Source organism: Rhinichthys klamathensis, unplaced genomic scaffold (genome assembly GCF_029890125.1).
Source record: "Rhinichthys klamathensis goyatoka isolate OS25496 unplaced genomic scaffold, OSU_Roscu_1.1 h1tg000004l_1, whole genome shotgun sequence".
In the NCBI taxonomy this organism is placed as follows: domain Eukaryota; kingdom Metazoa; phylum Chordata; class Actinopteri; order Cypriniformes; family Leuciscidae; genus Rhinichthys; species Rhinichthys klamathensis.
The window spans coordinates 6,322,001-6,344,608 of NW_026606557.1; the positions used below are offsets into that span (position 1 = coordinate 6,322,001).

General features: G+C 36.7%; 1 protein-coding gene across 1 annotated transcript; it reads left to right on the forward strand.

Moving 5' to 3' along the window:
- The first annotated feature begins 1,727 nt into the window (after window positions 1–1,727).
- mgrn1b (mahogunin, ring finger 1b) lies at window positions 1,728–18,388 on the forward strand. The gene is made up of 16 exons (XM_056253216.1): window positions 1,728–2,073; window positions 2,358–2,476; window positions 2,635–2,723; window positions 2,860–3,006; window positions 4,321–4,438; window positions 4,645–4,711; window positions 4,997–5,040; window positions 5,134–5,181; window positions 5,291–5,359; window positions 5,458–5,617; window positions 6,097–6,206; window positions 6,293–6,507; window positions 9,593–9,704; window positions 9,787–9,832; window positions 14,458–14,562; window positions 18,247–18,388. The coding sequence occupies exons 1-16, from the start codon at window positions 1,986–1,988 to the stop codon at window positions 18,357–18,359; spliced, it is 1,650 nt and encodes a 549-aa protein (XP_056109191.1). The 5' UTR covers window positions 1,728–1,985; the 3' UTR covers window positions 18,360–18,388.
- The last annotated feature ends 4,220 nt before the right edge of the window (window positions 18,389–22,608 follow it).

Sequence of the window (22,608 nt, forward strand, 5' to 3'; positions counted from 1 at the left end):
TTCAAAATGAGCCTGAAATGAAAAATAATTAGCCTATTTTGGCATTGTAAGTTCAGTTTCCAAAAGCACAAACAAACTAGCATTTGAAAAAGTTCTAATTACTGTATAGAGTATGAAAATGAAAATATTAAATACAATTAGAACATGTTAAAAATGTTTTCATTTTGTAATGTGTTTTTGTAAAGTCATTATTTTGTTATAATATAATACTGTTTTGCTGTTTATTTATCATAGTGTAATTTTTTTGGTGAATTGTATCACAACCAGTTAGGGTCAGCGAACATCATAATAATTATTCATAATACTACCGGTCAAAAGTTTGGAAACATTAAGTTGTAAAAAGAAAATGGTTTTGAAAGTAGTCTAATAATCACAAGACTGCATTTATTTGATCAAAAATACAGTATAGTACTGTGAAATATTATTAAAATTAGCTGGTTTCTGTTGTAATATATTTTAAAATGTAATGTATTTTTGTGATGTCAAAGCTGAATTTTCAGCTTCATTACTCCAGTCTTCAATGTCACATGATCCTTCAGAAATAATTATAATATGCTGATTTACTGCTAAAGAAACATTTCTTATTATTAATAATATTAAACACAGTTGTGCTGCTTATATTTTTTGTGGAAACTGTGTTTTTTTTCAGGATAGGAAGTTCAAAAGAACATTTATTATAAATGCATTTATTATTATAATACATTCATTATAAATATAACTTTTTGTAATATTTATTAATTTCATAAATGTCTTTACTGTCTTTTTATCAATTTAAAGTCCCTTAGCTAAACAAAAGTATTGATTTCTTTCTATCGTGCTTTCTTTTTTGTAACTTACTTACCCCAAACTTTTGAATGGAATGTCTATCATGATTTTTTTTTAAACAAACAAAAAAATGTTTTCAACATTGATAATAATAAGAAATGATCTTAGAATGATTTCCAAAGGATCATGTGACACTGAAGACTGGAGTAATGATGCTGAAAATTCAACTTTTATCACAGGAATAAATTACATTTTAAAATATATTCAAATAGAAAACTGTTATTTTAAATTGTAATAACATTTCACAGTATTACAGTTTTACTGTATTTTTATCAAATAAATGCAGCATTGGTAAGATTAAGAGACTTTTTTCAAAAACATTAAAAAACCTTAATGTTTCCCAACTTTTGACCGGTAGTGTATAATTATAGTATACTGAGCCCACAACATAAAAAAGATAATAATGTTTTTTTTTTTTATTAATAGATAATAACAAGTGAGATTGAATTATATTTCAAGCACTGAACAATTCAGATAATAGAAATATCTGTAGATTTTTATAGATATATAAATAGATTATATGCAGTTATTTTACGGATGCCAAAAAACATATGATCTTCTATGCCAGTGTGAGATAAACAAAGCGTGTGTTCTCTCGACTAGATGAAAACAGACTTCTCGTCGTCAGCGAAGCTTGTGATTGGACGAGCATTCATTTCTCGCGACGAGTTCAGCCAATCACGTGGGGATACGCTACAACCCTCGCAACAACGAACTCGGATTTCCTTGTGTTGTATTTTCACGAAGAAGCTGCTATTATTTCGAGGAAACACCAAACTGTCTTTTTTCTTGCCTATCAGAATTTACCTTTGTTTGTTGATGCACCCTTTCACATCTTGTTTTATTGGCTCTCCGTTCGTGACAGGCGAACTAACTAGCTAGGCGCTGTCTGTCTTGCTAGCTAGCTAGTCAGTTAGCCAAGTGTCAAGACTGATCCAGCTGACTGCACTGAACATCACATAATACGACTGTACGAGACACATCTGATCCGACTCAGAAGAAAAGAAATGTCGATTAAACTCGTGTCATGGTAATTTAAACACTTCGGTCGGTTTGGAGCGGTTGCTGTTATTACGCGGCTAGCTGGTTAGCTGACTTTATCAGCCGTTGTGTACACCTTAACAACTGCCTATTTGTTCTGATCGGGCTGTGTTGGAGAAATGGGTTCAATTCTTAGTCGAAGAATCGCTGGTGTTGAGGACATCGACATCCAGGCTAATTCTGCCTACAGATATCCTCCAAAATCAGGTAAGGTTGATACAAGGTGGCGTTTATCTGCTCATGTTTTGTAAGCACTTATCTTCGATGGATTGATATCTTGAGCTCAAATAAGCGGATTTTTTATATATTCATCTGATAAGTTAGCCAAATCATTACTGTCAACAAACCCTTTAAATTATTTGGTCAAAAATCGTAATGATATATGAGACATATCAGTGCTCTCCAAAATGACAAAGGATGCCTTAATTTATGGTGTTATTCTGTTTAGTTAGAGGTGTCAGATTGGCTAATTACTATTTTCCTTTCCTAAGGAAACTATTTTGCCAGCCACTTTTTCATGGGAGGAGAGAAGTTTGACACCCCTCATCCAGAGGGTTACCTTTTCGGGGAGAACATGGATCTCAACTTTCTTGGTAACCGTCCAGTGCAGGTACAGGAAAAGCAACCCATCAGAACATCTGTTAGCTGAATATTGAATGTCTTATTTTGCAGTGCTTCTGATCTCTTTTGTTGTAACTGTAGCATCTTATAAATATATTAATACAATATTAATGATTTCTTTCTGTATTGTTTTGGTACCTGGCACAGTTTCCCTATGTTACTCCAGCACCCCATGAGCCAGTCAAGACTTTGAGAAGTCTTGTCAACATCAGAAAAGACTCATTACGATTGGTCAGGTACTGATTCAGGAATATGAATGACCAAATCTTTGATCACCTGACAACAAATGATCTCAGTTAGTGCTGCATGTAGTGACTTATTCTGTTATTGATTTACGTGCTTGATTGTTTATGTAAATTTGTGTGATTATAGGTATAAAGATGATACTGATACTCCTACTGATGAAGGAGTAAAACCAAGGGCCTTATATGGAGTGGAGTTCACCTTTGACTCGGATGCACGAGTGGCCATCACCATCTACTGCCAGGCTTTTGAGGAGTTTTCCAATGGGATGGCAATGTAAGGACTTCCGTTGTACAGTTACAAATGTTTAAAGTCGCGATAAAACAGAGGTGGTGACAGATCTTTTCTTATGTATTGTGACGTACTGTATATCCGATTGGCTGTTGCTTGCAAAAGTGAAGGCAGATGAACGAGAGTTTATCGGACTAAATGATTGGAGAAGTCCTGCATACGTCACCAGAGAGAAGTCGGAAACAACAGACTAATGTTTGATTAAACATTACAAGGTCAAAATCTTTTATTAAAAAAGACACAGATGCATGGATGTATTGTTTACAATAAGATCTATAACATGCATTTAGAAAATAGAGAGGGTGAATTCCCATTATCCATATAAATCAGTGTTCTCGTATTAATTAAATAAACAGTATATTCGCAACTATTCTTTGATTGATATAGTTTCTTAAAAAATGCCATTACAGTTTATTATCAATGTTCAAGTAATTATACAATATTAAAGTACATATTATTTATAAGTATTAGTGTGTAAAATGGAGAGTTCATTAATCCCTCACCCTCATGTCATTCTAAACCCATAAGACTTTAGTTCATCTTCGAAACACAAATGAAGTTATTTTTAATGAAACTTTAGAGGTTTCTGTCCCTCCATTGAAAGACTATTCACCCTAAACTGTGACGGTTCAAAACGTCCATAAAGAGATCATAAAATAAATCGAGCGGTTTAATCCAAGTCTTCTGAAGAGACACATTCATTTTATATGATGAACGGATTTAATTTAGGCTGTTATTAACATATAAACAGATCATCAGAGAACACACATAGAGCACTCAAATATGGTAAACAGAAGCTTAACTCTACATGCTTGATTTATATGATCTTTTTATGAAGATTTTGAACTGTTAAGAGTTTTGCGTGAATAGACTTTTAATGGAGGGACAGAAATCTCTCAGATTTTTCATTAAAAATATCTTCATTTGTAGTCTGAAGATGAATGAAAGTCTTATGGGTTTGGAGGGAGAGTAAATGATGACAGAATTTTCATTTTTTGGTGAACTAACCCTTTAAATAATGGTTGTTGAATGGCTTTAGTGTAATTCCTCTGTGCACTTGTCTTTGTTTTATTTTGAAAGTTCAATTTTCAAAGCTATGTATATACAAAAGCTGAGTAATTACAGTCAACAATCAGTCATTGGAGCCAATTGAGCTACAGAGAAAATGCATTTAAATGTGAAAAACTGCTATAAATGATGTAATTATTATAATTTGAACTCTCTGAAATGGAGTCATATGAAAAAAAGTATTTTGTTGGTATATTTGTGCACTAACAACAGTATATATTTGTTCTTAAGATACAGCCCCAAAACCCCTGCGTTGGTCTCTGAAACTGTATATTACAAAAGAGGGGTTAGCCAGCAGTTTACCCTGCCAGCCTTCAAGATTGATTTATCTGAATGGAAGGAAGAAGATGTAAGTACCATCAGTCTAGTTTAGTGCTGTCAATCAATGTCCTCTGATGGTCAAATCCATACTGGCCTCTAAGATATTGATTTGAACTCTTTGCATTATTAGTTTACACGCAATGAAGTACAAGATCATGCAAATCCAATAAAATGAAAGTGACTGACCTGAATGTAAAGTATTTGACCTGACTTTTCTCTTCCTTTTTTTTTTAGCTCAACTTTGATTTGGACAGAGGTGTTTTCCCCATGGTGATTCAGGCTGTGGTTGATGAAGGAGATGGTATGTTGTCATGACTTCTTTATAGTTGAAGAGTGTAAAAGATTCAAGGATTTGCTCTTAATATCAAAATCTGTTTGACACTACACTGCTGATACTTGTGACTGGTTGAGACCAAAAAAGTTGAACATGGAAGATATGTGATTTAATTGCTCTACTCTATATATTGTTGTGCTTATGGAGCTTGGTGTTCCCCAAATATTAAAAAAAAAAACAACAACAACCAACCAGTGTGTCTGTTTAGTGCTGTCATGAATGTGCATTTTTAATGGTAATTGTCTGTTTCAGATTGTTTGGGACATGCACATGTACTGCTGGCAGCATTCGAAAGAGTGAGCTGAATTTGATGTCATATTATTCATAATTTCTGAAGAGGTTGTTTGTAGTAGTTGTGTATTTCTGACGTTTTTTTTTTAAATTTACAGCATGTTGATGGCAGTTTCTCAGTGAAACCTTTGAAGCAGAAACAAATAGTGAGTCCTAAAGATGTACACTTTGTCCTGTTTTTAACATTAAGTACAAAATATAGATAGTAATGTTTATAATGTTTTTTTTTTCTAAATACTTACCTTTACACTACAGGTGGATCGCGTTAGTTACTTGTTACAGGAGATTTATGGAATTGAGAACAAGAACAATCAAGAGACAAAGGTGAAAAGATGATTGTTGCTGTTCATTACATTTTCTATACATTTATATGTCTGTATTATTATTATTATTGAAAAATGTCATTATGATTTTCTCCCCAGCCATCTGATGATGAAAACAGTGACAACAGCAATGAGTGTGTGGTGTGTCTGTCAGATTTGCGGGACACTCTGATTCTGCCCTGCAGGCACTTGTGTCTGTGTAACTCCTGCGCTGATACTCTACGCTACCAGGCCAACAATTGCCCGATCTGCCGACTACGTATGTAACTGTTGTTAACAGTCCCACACACTGTAAAAATCCATTTGTTGGTTTAACTTAAAGTAGTTACCTGGGTGCTTCATTGAAACTAAAAATTTGAGTTAAATTGTAACTTGGCCGATTTTCAACCCACTTTGTATTGGTACAATATAGGTAGGATATAAATGCTTAATGTTTACTTGTTCTCCGTGTTACCTGGACTAAGAATTTCACGTTTATTTGGCAAATAGAGGGTTTATTTCCCCTTTCAATTCAAAGAACGAGGGAGAGAGAACAAAATCTTTCTTTGTATTAACTAAAACATTTTTTTCATTGAATGTAATAAAAAATGTAAGGCAGCCAGGTTACTTTAAGTTAAACCAACAAATAATTTCCTACCGTGCGGTTGTGTTTCATTTGAGTAACAGCCCAGAAAGCCTGCATAGATGTAAATGTTCATATATTTTGAGACTCTGAAGTAGCTTTTTGTCTTTCTCCAGCGTTTCGAGCTCTTCTTCAGATCCGAGCTGTAAGAAAGAAGCCTGGAGCGCTCTCTCCTGTTTCCTTCAGCCCAGTGCTGGCGCAGAGCATGGACCACGATGAGCACTCCGTATGTCACATATATATCTGTATTGTCTCTTTACAAGACAACATGGTGTAACTTTCTCATTCTCATTGTTTTGTCCCGTCTCTCAGAGCTCAGACTCCGTTCCCCCTGGCTATGAGCCCATCTCCCTGCTGGAGGCTTTGAATGGTCTTGGTGGCGGGTCCCCCGGCATTCCTTCTGCGCCTCTGTATGACGAGATCAACTTCTCTGGGAGCCTGAGTGGAGAGAGCCGGCAGCTCAGTTCACCTGACCACTCTGGAGATAGTGGCGGACAGAAGAGCAAAGTCAGCAAGTCACCAGACAGGTAAATCCGACCCGCTGCATCTATGGCTTAAATCAGGCTTTGTTTTTGGATGCAAATCTAACAACATGCTAGACTATAACTTAAAATACTATTTATTTCTCTTTGTGTGGATATATGTACACTAGAGTTCAAAAGATTCACCAAGGCGGCATTTGTTCAAAAATACAGTAAAAACTGTAACATTGTGAAATGTTATTGCAAATTAAAATAACTGTTTTCTATTTTAATATATGTTAAAATGTAATTTATTCCTGTGATCAATTATTCCATTACTCTAGTCTTCAGTGTCACATGATCCTTCATAAATCATTCAAATATGATTTGCTGTTCATGAAACATTTCCTTGTTACAATTTAAATCTAAAAATGAATGCAAAAGCCTTGATCAATTTAATGTGCCCTTGCGGAATAAAGGTATTTGTTTAAAAAAAAAAAACTTTTGAATAGCAGTGTATATTTAACAACACATTGTCATGTGAACATCCAAGTCAAGTTTCACTACACTTACAAATTCGCATTTTCAAAGATTTTAGCCTAATCAGATGTTCTTTAGAAAGAGAATATCCCTTCGCTGTTGAGTCCGTCTATATGTCCAAACTTCCTGTTTTATTCAGAAACAGGAAATGCATTAACACAGGAAGGAAAACCGCACTTGTCAATCTATTTAATGAAAATAAAATAATGCTTTTGGCTCATCTCAAGTGAGACATTTTAAAGGTATGCTGCTTATAAGAAATCACTGCCACTCCTGGCAGTGTAATAATGGCTGGCTAATGGCCAGTTAACATTGGAACTTCCTGTTTTGGCCTATGTGTCCCCAGCGAGGGGTCATGAGCTTTTCTTTTCCATACATCATAATAATGACTCCATTTGCCCTTTTCTAATACACCCTGTTGACATAGCTGTGAATGCGGTTTGGAAAATATTCGTAGTATCTCAGGAAGCATGCATGTGTTGACTCATTCCAGCTTTCAGGTCATTTTGTTGAGACCTCTAACACAAATAACACTGAGAAGCTTGATTACTTGACAACAGCATTTGTTTGTTTTTTTCCCTTCCTGGCATTCTTTGGTTTGCGATTCACAACATGTGATCATGCAAATATTGATATCAAATGTTTTAACTAGTAAATTTCTTACTTACTGTGAGAATTAATGTGAAAAATAAACTTAGTGGGGCAATATGAACTGACAGCTCTCATTTAAACAGAGAGAGCTGATATTGATAGACAGAAAAATCACTATATTACCACTAAATATGCACTATTTACAACACTATATTAATGGTCCCCTGACATGGGGTTATTTTATTATTTTATAATGTTTCCTGGGTTGCCCTTATAATGTTAGTATGTTTTTAGATAAAAAATAGTCATAATTTAGAAATAAAAGGCATTTTTCCTAGCCTGATTTTAGCCTCTGATTTGAACACTCTGTTTGAAGGGGCGTGTCTGCTGTGGGATTCAGTGTAACCGCGGCCACTGCTGTGATTGGCTGACATGCTTGCATATGAAATAGCAACGCATTACATGTGAAACTCTCTCGAATACTTTTACTGCAGCCATTATACGTTTTTACTATTACAGCTATCGAGATTAACGAATCGTGAGAAGTTTTTTAAGTATTTAGATCTATTCCCATCACATAAAATGTTGCCGTGATGAGCATTGAGCAGAGGACAGTCTGTTGATCGCGAGAATGAAGATCTTATCATTGCAACGCAGTTTCTGCACTCTCTCTAATGCTTTCACCAATGCAAACACGATGATGTACAGTAAGAGCTTCGTTGTGCAGTGTAACGTGCGTCATTGATTTCATAACGAGTTGTCCAGATAAACTTGCGCTGTGTGGAAAGATTGTTCTTTGATCGCTTTCTGTATAATTTGTTCAGAATTTAAATAAGATTATTTTCATCCTACTAAAAGAAACGATGTGAAGTTGATATTTTAGTCACTGGCTTGACTTACTGATGCATAAACAGTATTGAATGATTTTGAGAAAAAGATTAACTTACCTGTCTGAACTTGAACAATTAGGCTACACATCAGAAATTGTTGCTTGGTAGCTCGATGATTTATTTTCAGACGTTCATCGAGTTGAGGAAACAGTCGTCGGTGAAATGTTTGGACCATACACAACTTGTCAGCGCATTTCCAGAGAAAATAAAATTAACCCATTGTTTCTTCAGAGGCTCGGATGAAGGAACTAAAAAATACTTTTGTGTTCATTTGTACATCCGAACACTGATCAACTGCCATGCTTCGCTCGTTTGCAAGCCATGATATCTCTCGAGGAAAAACTCAAATCTCAAAGCTATTTCTCTAGGAAAAACTAAAATCGCGCCGGCGCGTTCGTACGTCCTGTTCCTAGCACGTTTTCTCATGGGCGAGCCAAATTCTCTGGGCGGGCAAAGCAGAGAAGGGGGAGGTAACCTTTCCCCTATATGACGTCATATAGGGGAGATTCAAGATCAGCCCGTCTGAGATCTAATTTTCTCACAGGCAGAGAAAAATAGCCAAAACTCGGTTTACACCGACTGAAATTTCGAGACACGAGGGGACCAAATACAGGCTAGGGGAACTCATATTAATGTTAAAAAAAACAGAAAGTGAAAATTTCATGTCAGGGGACCTTTAAAGTTGGCATGAAACGGAAATTGTAATAGTCTTTTCTGGATGGTTATGGCTCGATGGTTTGCTATCGGTGGATCTATATATATACCTATTTATATAGTCTGCAGTGGAGACAGTGTGCTCTGATGGCACAAAGATTACAGAGACACAGACACCGCTCTGGTAAGTGTCCACATTTTTTGAGAACATGAGCTGCTAATTTCCACCATAAAAGCAGATCCTCATCCTGTGGGATGCGTGACACTTGACACTTCACTTGAAGTTCCAGAACCAAATGCTTAATTCACGTATCCACAGTGCCACCCAGTGCATTCAGTAATGTGTTTAGGTGAGAAATGGGAAAGATGTTTCATGGTTCCCTACGCTAAGGTACAAAACGCGAATATTATTTGTATATAGTAGTTGGCGTGTTACCTGTGCACATCAATAGTTTTGACAGTTTGTGTGTTTGCAGCACTCTACGCTCCCCATCATCCCCGATTCAGGAGGAGGATGAAGAAAAACTGTCTGAGATGTCTGATGCTCAAGCTCACATGCTGCTGTCCAGCAGTCCCGCGCCCACTGAGGTCAGCAGCACACCCCGTATGACATCATCTATGCGGCCTGCATGATGATGGGTATGAGATTCTGATGTCTTTGTTTTCTCAGGGTACGGTTGGCGAGGACGCCCCCGATTCACTGTCTCCTGAAGATGGTGAGTAACTCCACTCTTATCACTGTCTGATTGGAAATCATACAAATGCTTAATTGCCTCATGCCTATCATATTATGTAGGGCTTTTTATCACAATAATGTGTTTTTTTTCTCTCAGTAAATATTGATGAAAATGTGATTAATTGGAATTAATTTGAGAGATTAATAACATATAATAAAACATTTTATAGATTTAAATATATTGACAGCACTAGTTGAAAGTATTGAACCTGTTGGGACTCATGATAGGGGCATGTTCATACATATTTTGAAGCAATAAAAAAAGATTCAGTCCCCCTCAACATCACAGCAGTTTAAAGTCATGTAATTGAAACCGAAATGAGCTGAAAAAGAAAGGCAGGATAGTGTCAGAGGAAGAGCAAGTTATTACATTTTGCTGTTTTATTGTACTTTTGCAAGATTACCAAGACTTACATTTTAGTTAGTTTTAATAGGGTTAGTTTTGATTTAAGGTTATGGTTAAAACAAGTATAATCTGTCAGTGGAACAATACCAAATACACTTACACTACTGTCCAAAGGTTTGGGTCAGTAAAAAATAAATAAAAAATTGAGTTATGATCACAAAAGGTGCATTTATTTGATTAAAAATACAGTAAAATTGTAAAATATTATTACAATTTAAAATAGCTCTTTTCTATTTTAATATATTTTAAAATGTAATTTATTTCTGTGATGCAAAGCAGAATTTGCAGCATTTCTCCAGTCTTCAGTGTCGCATGATTCTTCAGAAATCACTCTAATATGATGATTTTCTGCTCAAGGAACATTTCTTATTATCATTCAAATTATCAAAACTGTTTTGCTGCTAACTATTTTTGTGTAAACCATAATACATTTTTCAGGACTATTTGAAGAATTGAAATAAAAAAACAGCAATTTTTTAAAATAGAAATCTTTGATAAAAATAGAAATTTTTTATAACCTAAAAATTAGAGGTCGACAGATATTACAAATAACTAGGTTGGCCCACGCTGGCCGATAACAGATTAATCAACCGATAGCTTTTAAAATGGATACTGAATGAAAACAAACATAACACACAAAATGGTGCTGAACTTTTAATAAAAAAAAACAGTACTGAACCATGAAAATGACCTGTACTTTTTGGTGCTGAACTTTTAATAAAAAAAAACAGTACTGAACCATGAAAATGACCTGTACTTTTTAAAATAAATATTAATATATTAATTATACCTTAATCATTCATGTTAGTTCATAGTCCATTAACTAATTTTAAGAGATACAACTTTAAAATGTAAAAAGTGTATTAGTAAATGTTGAAGTTAACAAATTACCAAATATACCGTTAACAACAAAACACTACTTTTATTAACCTTAGTTAATGTTACCATTTCATGTAAATCCAAACAGTCATGCTTACAGATGGCCATCTTTAAATATCTACACAAAGGCCATACATATGTATATTGTACACTCACCGGCCACTTTATTAGGTACACCTGTCCAACTGCTCGTTAACACTTAATTTCTAAGCAGCCAATCACATGGCGGCAACTCAGTGCATTTAGGCATGTAGACATGGTCAAGACAATCTCCTGCAGTTCAAACCGAGCATCAGTATGGGGAAGAAAGTTGATTTGAGTGACTTTGAACGTGGCATGATTGTTGGTGCCAGAAGGGCTGGTCTGAGTATTTCAGAAACTGCTAATCTACTGGGATTTTCACGCACAACCATCTCTAGGGTTTACAGAGAATGGTCCGAAAAAGAAAAAACATCCAGTGAGCGGCAGTTCTGTGGGCGGAAATGCCTTGTTGATGCCAGAGGTCAGAGGAGATGATAGAAGGGCAACAGTGACTGAAATAACCACTCGTTACAACCGAGGTATGCAGCAAAGCATTTGTGAAGCCACAACACGCACAACCTTGAGGCGGATGGGCTACAACAGCAGAAGACTCCACCGGGTACCACTCATCTCCACTACAAATAGGAAAAAGAGGCTACAATTTGCAAGAGCTCACCAAAATTGAACAGTTGAAGACTGGAAAAATGTTGCCTGGTCTGATGAGTCTCGATTTCTGTTGAGACATTCAGATGTTAGAGTCAGAATTTGGCGTAAACAGAATGAGAACATGGAACCATCATGCCTTGTTACCACTGTGCAGGCTGGTGGTGGTGGTGTAATGGTGTGGGGGATGTTTTCCTGGCACACTTTAGGCCCCTTAGTGCCAATTGGGCATCGTTTAAATGCCACGGCCTACCTGAGCATTGTTTCTGACCATGTCCATCCCTTTATGGCCACCATGTACCCATCCTCTGATGGCTACTTCCACCATGTCACAAAGCTCTAATCATTTCAAATTGGTTTCTTGAACATGACAATGAGTTCACTGTACTAAAATGGCCTCCACAGTCACCAGATCTCAACCCAATAGAGCAACTTTGGGATGTGGTGGAACGGGAGATTCGCATCATGGATGTGCAGCCGACAAATCTGCGGCAACTGTGTGATGCCATCATGTCAATATGGACCAAACTCCCTGAGGAATGCTTCCAGCACCTTGTTGAATCTATGCCACGAAGAATTGAGGCAGTTCTGAAGGCAAAAGGGGGTCCAACCCGTTACTAGCATGGGGTACCTAATAAAGTGGCCGGTGAGTGTATACTCTCCCACTTTATTGGCTTGCATTTTAGCATATTTGATGATTATCTAATCAAAATAACAAAATAAAAGAACACATTGTTTTAACCACATGAGGTACTACTAATGTTAGCGTCCTCTCAGCCTTGACTGAAAACATGCTGCAGTTCTTTACTAATGCAGCATCTAGTCAACAAATGAATTTCTTTATAATAACATGTACTGTATACTTACCATTTCTTTGTCGGTTTAAAACTCTTAAATCCATTTCTGAAGTGTCCCTCTCAGTGCAGCATGTCAAAACAAACACCACGAGACGTCAGTGATAGTTTTCATTTCGCCTCTAGAGGCCGCTCTCATACTGCATAATGTCAGCAGACTCTAATGGACGCATCCCGGATAAACTATCGGTATGGATTTTTGCAGATAACGGATTGTTCCAGGGATCAATCGGTCGACCTCTGATTTAAAAAGTGACAGTAAAGACATTTTTATTAATTTATTGTGTTTTTCCACAAAAATTTCTTTAGGAAAAAATCTTACTGACCCCAAATTTTTGAAGGGCTGCATATATATTACAAATATTTTGAAAACAAGTGGGCGAACATGTAGGGAACTACACTAACATTTTCCACTGGTGGCACTTGCGCTACTAACTTTTTCAGTTACTAGCGCAAAACATGATTTGGTCACACAAATTATTTATATAGTAAGCCGCTCTGGATAATAATGACCAATAGTGAAACTGTATTGGATACAGATGTGCTTTTTATTTTACTCTCCATCTTTTAAAACACATGCCTTCTTGTTTTCTTTAAAAATGGTTGGGATAGATTTACTGCAATAGAAAATACAGTAGCCTACACAATAAAGTGCTAAATTAATTTCTTTTGGATTTCACCATGCTATGGTTGGCACAGATGGGCAGACTTCTGAACTCTTAAGGAAAAGTAAAATAAATATAATATGTCATTGTGAAGCTTCAATGATTCGTGTTTGAATTGTTTTGACGCAGTTACAAATTTGGACAGTCCTGCAATTGAAGGCCCACAGAATTTACAGTAGGGCTGCACGATATTGGTAAAAAAATGACATTGCGATATTTGATTTTTCTGCGATATATATTGCGATATAAAAACAATTTCACCAGATGACTTGAATAGCTCTACTTGGAAAGAATGAATCATTCTTGAATGACTCTTGAGTTCAGTGTTGGACAGATCAGTTGTTATTTTAACCATTAATTAAAGTGAATCGGTTCAAAGGAGTCAGTTCGCGAATCGGACGTGTCATTAAAGGACCACGGCACACGTTGTGTGATTATCCAGGCAGTTTAGGACATCGCACAAGATTTGTCTCAACACAGAAAACATTTCATCACCAGATAGATAGATTTTTTGTTTTGTTTATTGAAAGAGTGGTTTATGCCATCTGAATGTGTGGAAAGCTTTTCAGAGAAGATGAGGCAACGTTATTTTAGCACAATTCACAACCAGTGGTAGTTCAGAAAAAAAAAAACTTCGGTCTTCCGACCTTTTACCATCGTGTATTCTCAAAGATATTCAGTCAACTCAATTCATTATTATGAGCGAGGGAGGGAGAGAGAGCGCGCGCGCGACTGGGGCTTTCACTCTCTCTGCTCGTTCTCTCAGTTAAACAAGCGCGAATCCGCGAAGCCAACTTGATGTGTTGAATGCTCAGAGCGCGTTATAAAACGTATTCTTAAAATACACATTTCTGTTTTAATAAATGCTCATAGTAAATCATAGCATATTGCCTAAAACATTAGGTAGGTACAAAAATAATCAAACGGTGATACATTTGCGACCCATTAAAAATTAGGGTCGCAATGGCATTTCAAAAGGTCGCATATGCGACCATTTTGGTCGCAGTGTAGTTCCCTGCTGTATTCATTAATATCATAGACAGACATTTTTACTAACAATGGAAGAAGCTTTTGTGCAATTACAGCTTTTGTTTCTGTTATTTGTGAATCTATGCAGAGGATGGACTGAATTTGGAGGAAGAGGCCATGAATGACTGTAGCAGCGAGCACAGCAGCTTTACCAAAACTGATAGTGACCCACCTGGAGACCTGTCCCTCCCTGGTGAGTGCATCTGGACACAAGAGCCCACTCTGCATGCTTTGAGTGTGTGGTTCTCAGAAACGCTATAGCCTCGAGTGTGCGTGCAGCCGTGCACTCATCGAACAACACTGTTCGTTCTTACTCTTTTGCGAGTCGACAAACGCTCTATTTCTGGCTCTCAGTCGATCAGCTTATCTAACCTGTGTGCCGTTTATTCCTCGACTTCCTTCCCCTGCCTTCCTGTCTGCTCTCGTGGTCTTGCTCTGGGCAGCTCTAGGTCCTGATTCCTGCTCTATTGGTATGGAAGAGTAACTGGTATGTAGGCTTCTGTGTTCTTCTCTCAGCCGTTCCTTCATGTTCTTGTTCTATGCTGCACAAAAAGTTTCTCAGTTTTACTAGTTTAGCTGATCATCAGATTGTTGCTCATTACAATGTACATTTTTATTAAACTTTGGCATGTTAAATGTTATTTTATGTTTAGATATTAGTGAAGAACAGTGGTTCCCAACCCTGGTCCCGGGGTACACCAGCACAGCAGTTTTTAGGGTCTGTTTTACACGACACCATCTCAACTAAAAACGGAAACTTGTGTGTTTTGGCCGTTCATTTACACGACAGTGGCGTTTTGGGGGCCTGAAAAAGTGCAAGATTTTGAAAACGATACCGTTATCGTGTCCGTGTAAACTGCAAAAACGCGCATTTGTGAAACCGTTGACCTTAAAGGTGCACTATGTAATAATTTTGCAGTAAAATATCCAAAAACTACTAGGCTAGTGTTATATATTTAGTTTAGTTGATTACTTACAATATCCCAAATGTTTCCAACTATTTGTAAATCGTGAGAAAATTGCGATTTTAACCAAGGAAACGGGACGTTTGAGCAGGTGTGAGGGAGTCGCCAGTCAATGGCGTCATATCCGCGTTACCCCCGGTTTCCGCTCGTACCGTCATAGTTACCATGGCGACAGACGTGGACAGCTGGGTTACGCCTAGCGGTACGCTCACGTTGTTGTTGTTTTGTTCAAACATTTTGGACCATGGTAAGCAGACATTGAGACAAAAAGAGGACTAAAACGAAGATCAACATCTTTCGAGATGCCGAGAGCTCCACGTCCGCGACTAACTTCGACTTGACAGAGTGGCGTCTCTGTCAAGAGTGTTGCATGTACTTTATTAGACAGGTGAGCAAATGTACATAAAACGAATCAATGTTATTTAGTTCAACTTGATGAAATGTTAGAATATAATCTGTATGTTATTCTAATGTTGATCTTGCTTACTGCTAGTCTCATACAGCCGACAAACTAACACAGAATAACATTCAACACACTCTTATGCAGTTTAGTGTGACAGTGTAATGTTAGAGCAAGTGAAACAGCGCTGCGTTACCTCACAAGTTTCATTCGTCTAATAAACTGACCTGTGTGAGTAATTCTGCACTTATTCCTTTATATCCGCGGGACTTGCGTGTGGCGCTGATATCTGTCTCCAGCGCCGCCGCTCCCACCACGCGCATCACGCGCTGTGCGTAGGGCACCAAGTGCTGAGGGGGCACCAAAAATAGCCTAATGAAAAACCAATCATCAAACTTCTTGTTATAATCAGATTCAGCGCGTTCTTCCTCTTCATTCCGCAGCGGCGCCGAGCAGAGACAGAGAGCACGTCAGAAACACAGGACAGGGTGTGTGTGTGTGTGTGTTCATGTGTGTGTTCATCTGAGCCTCATTGGTCTGTCACTGCTCGTCAATGTCAGAATATTTGAGATGACCAATCAAAAAGTAGGCGGGCTTTATGTTCACAGACGCTGAGCGCGAATTTTAACAGTGCAACTCAACGCTTCAGTGTACGGTCAAGTGCGAGATAAGATGTAAGTAGCTAAACTTAACTTTATTTGACAGTTTTTTTAGGTCATAAATGTTAAACGAATGACAAAAAATAATTAGCCAAACTAATATAGTTTTGTCTAATTTCGCCATTTTGAACTGAAAATAGGCCTATGTAACATGTAGCCTAGTGTAATAGTTTAGGCTACTGTCATTGTGAGGGGACAAGAAACATGAACAAAGCCGTTTTCATCATGTTAGGCACAGGATTTAAAATGAATGTGTACATATTGAGAATAAAATACAAATTGTAACCTTTAGTAAATTAAAAAAGCCAACTTTAGGAGGGGAAGAGACAGGGCAAGATAAGAACAAAGAGAAAAAGAGTGTGATGCTGATGAGGAGAGAAAAATAATCAGCTGCCCACTGACATGGTTTTAAAGCTGTTGTTATCGAATTTTTTTTTTTTTTTTTTGCCTTCACAACATCTTAAAATGCACATCTGTAGTTCAGAAAAATAAAGGAATTATGCTTAGGGCATCAAAATGGCTAGCAGCGGCACTGTCTGTCTCTCATTAGCAATCGCGCCCTGCTTCCAGGGCTGTCACTTTACGTTCGAAAATCGATTGCACAATCGATCGGACCAACCAACACAAGTTTCGAAAACGAAAATAGGGAATCGATTTTAACGGCCTTTTAAAAACATTTTTTTACCAAAAATGTGTTTTAGGCGGACAGATCAATACAGTATCAGAATATGTAGGATGTTGGAAAATAATGTATTTTCTGTTAACCAAATTCGCTATTACTTCAATGCAAGTGAACAAGCGTGCTGTTATTTGTTGCTTAGTGACGTGTGTGTGTGTTCAAGTAAGCCAGAAATGAGTAGATTCTGTGCGATATGCTGTATTTAATACCGTGTATCATGAGGACTCACGAGTTGCGTATTTGCGCTAAATCCGCGCAGATTTGTCTTACACGAACTTCCCCACCAAAGTGAGTAAACACAGAAACACGCCAGATTGGTTCGTGATTTGACAGCGTTTCCCGCCAAAGTTCATTTTTACCCGCATTTGGCGGGTGTTAATCTCAATACCTGAATGTTGCGCTCCTGTTTGTCATTGTGCACGAAACTTCATGCCAATAAATCATCAGAAATATTGCGACGTGCGCGTCTCAAGCGCCCTCTTTACGTTCGTCCTAATGCCTGTTAGGTGTGCGTGGATTTGCCTGTATTTGGTGTTGAAAATGGAAACGTCTTTAGACATGGAAAATCGATTTTACAATCGATTCAATGAACACTTATGTCTCAAAAATCGATCAGGATTTTTCCACAAAAGTGACAGCCCTACCTGCTTCACACCACAGTCATGATGAAAACATCAATGTATTCACTCATCCATAAAAGATCCATCAGCTTGACGACAAGATCCATAATTCCGCTTAATGCTTTGCGTCATCAACCTACGCCTTTGTTATTGTAAGAGGTTAGCGACCCCTAGCGCCGAAAAAAATGACATATTGTAGCTTTAAGCGCATGCGTGTTACGTGTTCAGTATATAGGCGCGTATTGTTTCTTTACAAAGTGACATCGACAACTTCTGGCCCGGCAGCATAATACAACGTTTTTAGTCGTTTCCGCGGATCCGTATTTAGTTTGATTAGAGAGACATCTAAAGGTACGTTTACACGTCAAACACACCCGATTCAAACCAACAGCTCATTAGTAAAGACTCCCAAGACCTCAGATGGGTGTGTCAGATAAGAGAGACATCCACAATGTGCAGTGTTGGTGTTTAGTACTCCAGGATCAGGGTTGGGAACCACTGGTATAGAGTACTTTTTGTTTTGTTTTTAACTGCAGTGTCTGTCGTTTGTGTAGGATTGTCTGGCTCGACTGAAAGTCTGAACACTCAGAGTACCTGCTGCTCCAGCCAGCCGCTCCTCGGTCCCTCAAGCCATTTTCACATGGACGATGAAGAACTGGATTTTTAACCATGCAGGTCCATCTCCTCTGCAGTCTATGTACAGCCCGACATTAACTTCACTTTAATGTTCCCACATTGAAGTTTGATGCAGTCCCCATTCCAGTATCCAACTTTAAATGAGATTCAGCCCTTTTGTTTTTGAATATAACTCGCTGAGGCTGATGACTTTAGTTCTGGTGATCTGTCGTTTTTCATTGTGCTTGATTTTTAGGGTTCTTAATTCACACCAAAGTGATCGCCCTCATGTTATTGCATGTATTATGCCTTACTTTCTTCCATAACTCCGTAAGGAGAAGTTGGGTAGAATGTCCAAGCTTCTCTTATCCATAATTTGAAGGGGGATGGTGATTTGTGCTAACTTGATAAGCTCCAAAAAGCAATGTTAAATAAAATATCATTAGTCATATCAAGTAGTCTGTATGACTTATGCTTTATGTAAGTCTTTTGAAGCCATATGATTTGTGTGATAAAGAGACCAAACTCTAAACCATCTAATAATATTCCCTTCAATTAAAAAAAAATCCTCCAAGGACTACTTATCAAACTTTTGGAGCTTCACCATCCATCTTTTCATGGCAAAAGACATAATACTGGGTTAGAATGACATGAGGGTGAATAAATTATGTAAATTAAATACATTATGATAATTTTGGTTGCAGGTGTAATTCCTGCTGATTTGTGTGTACACTCTTAAAAATAAAGGTTCTTTATTGGCATCTAAGGTTCCATTTAAGAACCTTCAAAGGTGTGTTCACACTTGCCATGTTTGGTCATGTTCTGACTCCTTTACTCATTTTATATGAGTTCTCAGCTGGTCAAAATACCATCATATGTAAGCTACACACATACAATGAGTGCATTTAGCCTAACACACATTTGGTTTGGATATTCAGTAAGTTCCTTCGCCAAATAAATGCAATAAAAGCCGACCAATCAGGTTTTGAACGTATGCCTATGGTGGGGTATGTTTAGGTTTGGTGTTAAAATGCCAATGTGAATGCTAAGAGGACCACAGGACTAAATGGTTTTTATGTTGTTGTTTTTTTTGTCCGGACCAAACGAACCAAGAGAACTGAACTGCAAGTGTGAACACACCCTAACATCCAGAAATCTTTCCATTGCACTAAAGGTTCTTTAGGTTTTTAAAATGTTCTTCACGTTAGGAAAAAAAATTGTTATTTTAAGAACTGATCACTGAAAGATTCTTTGAGAAAACAAAATGGTTCGTTCTTCTATTGCATCGCTACAAACCCCCCTTTGGAACCTTTATATTTAAGAGTGAGGTTGAGGGAGAAGAATGCCATCTCAGTGCTTAATATAGAGCTGGAGGACTATATTATAACACATATCGACATACTACAGCAGCTTGTTATGGTTAATAGACAAAGCACATTTCAGTAAATCAGTATGACTAAACATAAGTGTTTACTCGATAAATGATCGTATTAAACTCACTAGTAAATAATACAGAAATATAACTGTGCAGTTGAAATGTTTTTAGTAAGTACTTAAATGTCCTGAACTTATTTTTTTGTGTGCCGACTCAGACAAGCAGTCAGAAAAGCACCTCAGAATATATATATATTCATGATTCCAAATGTAATATTTATAGTGATCAAATAATGTTAAAAAGGTTGACTTCTTGTCAGTTTAATGACAAAAATATTGTGTGGTCTAACAGTGCTTTAAATGTGCTTGCTTGTTTAGCTATTTATGCTCTTTAAAACTTTAAGGACTAAAAAAAACCATGCTGGACTCTGTTTACCTCTTTATTTGCTTTATAAATATTGTAATATGATCTTTAAATACTTCAACATGTGAAGGCATTCCTTTCATGTGTCAGTTCAAATGTTATTTCATCTCTTGGCTTTGTGAATATTTGACTGGTTGTATTTCCTCACAGCTGGACCTTGTATTTCTAAGAAAGGAAAGAACAGCTAAATGAACAAGTCACAAGAAGCATTAAATCTCATTGTTCTCCTCAAACATGCAGATATGCCGTGTCTTGTAGCATTATGCAGAGGTTTATGTGCCTTTAAAAACAAAGCAAGTGTTGCTACAGCTTTTCCCCATAGCTGTGCTGTTCATCTTTAAAGCTGTAACCTTTAGCCTTGATTTACATTTATGTATTACATGTGTGACTACTTATTTAATGTCCATTTTGAAGAGCAGATGATTTTAAATTGATATTAAGTAGGTAACATATTGCTTATATTGAACATGAATACAAATAAACTTTGTAATGCTGCGATAGGCCTACATGATTTTTCATTATATCAGGATCAATATTTTATTTGGTAATACTGATTAAGCTGCTCTGTACATGTATTTTAAACAAATGTAAAAAAAAAAAAAAAAAACATGATTAATAATGGTGTTAAGTTAATTTTTTTAAGCTCTGGTCTGGAATATGCATATTATTTTATTTCCTCAGATAATGTGCCATTTCGATTAAATATTCCACTGTGCCTTCTTGTTCCTCACTTGTGAGAAGTGCATTTAAAGCTTTATGAAAGTAATATACTTTAAGACTTCATATTTCATACATAATTGTGTGTATTTAATGTATTATGGAACTGTTGTATTCCGTGTGAGTGCCTTTTGACTTATTTTAGGAGCATCATAAGCTGGCTAAGTCATTGTTGCATGTACTTCTGATATTGATACTTTTGTGCAACCTATTGCACTGAAAAAATATAGGGCAAATAATATAGAACATTATTCTATTGCGTTGGAAATGTTTTCTATAATAGTCCTATACTACCATATAGGCTACTTTACTACTGTGGTATAGCATGATACTGCTAAAATACACTTAACTATTCTGAAACATTCAATATATGTTATAATAAAATGTTATCTAAAATCCTATAAGTATAGGCTATTTAAATATCAGCTCCATTAAATATTTAGTTCAGTGATTATAGTTTATAAAGTTATAAATATGGACATTTTTCTTACAAAATGGCATCACTTCCCTTCAGAAGGCCTTTATTACACCCCTGGAACCATATGGATTACTTTTGTGATGGATGGATGTGCTTTTTTTTTGGACTTCAAATGTAGACCTACCATTCACTCCCATTATAAAGCTGCTCGGAAGGATATTTTTAAATATAACTCCGATTGTGTTCGGCTGAAAGAAAGTCATCCACACCTTTTGGGTATTTTGGGTGGATTTTGTTGATACTGATATAATTTGATTAATAATAGCATACTTATTACCAATGTGTGTCTTTTATTCTGATTAAATGTAAGAATCTGACATAAGAGGGCAGATATAACAGGCTTTATTGCTCTGATATTTCAGGGTTTTGTTCTTCTCTCAACTAATATTATTCTCTAAAGGATTTTTCTCTGATATGGTATTCGATGACATATCGTCTTTTGAGAGCTGCGCTTGCAGCAGAATTGAACTCTGTTTGCATCACTGAATCGTTATTTTACTGTAAAACTATCATATAAAGCACTATATAAATAAAGGTGACTGACAGACTGATAAACTGTTTCGACATTAAGATTCTACATTATTTATATGCTAAAGCAGTATTTCAACTGTAACTTACAGCCGAATCACTGTTTTGTAACTCATAAACAGTCACCGCGTTAAGACTGTCTTAAGAAAGGCTAATCCGTCTTACTTTTCACATTCAAATTACACCACGTTACAGTTTTGTGTAACTGCCTATAAGAAGCTGACCAGTCTTAAAGAAAAGAAAATGCAGCAACGGGCCCCTGACACGACGATTGGAGCTTCTCCGAAGGGTTGTTGAAGGTCGAGTCATCTTAAATTGAACTCCTCCTGTAGGTCATCTGAGTGAGGTGGTCCAGCATTAACCCAGAGCTTCAGTTTGTCTGATGTCATTTTAAAACATAAATGCTCAAAGAGTTCTGAAAGCGCCTTAGACTGTGTAGATTTGAAAAGGACGACGTTGTGGGATAAAAATGAACAGCAGTGTGTAAATAAATATGTACATATTTAAATTAACCTTCAGGCACATGATATGCTATGCATTAATTATACTATATGGCAAAGATAATACATTCTTCATCGAATGAATAATTTGGTAACACTTTACAATACGGGTGCACTAATAAGCATTAATTCATGCTTAACTAATGCACAGATAATACTGAATTAATGTGTAACTAATGATTATCTAAGCTATTCATTAATGATTACCACATTAGGAACTAATTAAGAGTCTGTATGGTTAATGTATTAGTTCATACATGAATTGTTATTAATTAAATAT

Bases quoted from the DNA above. Each gene is read 5' to 3' on its own strand.
- mgrn1b (XM_056253216.1), top strand. From the start codon at position 1,986: ATGGGTTCAATTCTTAGTCGAAGAATCGCTGGTGTTGAGGACATCGAC. The intron at 5,041-5,133 runs GTGAGCTGAATT...TTAAATTTACAG, and splicing joins TGCTGGCAGCATTCGAAAGA to CATGTTGATGGCAGTTTCTC. The intron at 5,182-5,290 runs GTGAGTCCTAAA...TTTACACTACAG, and splicing joins CTTTGAAGCAGAAACAAATA to GTGGATCGCGTTAGTTACTT.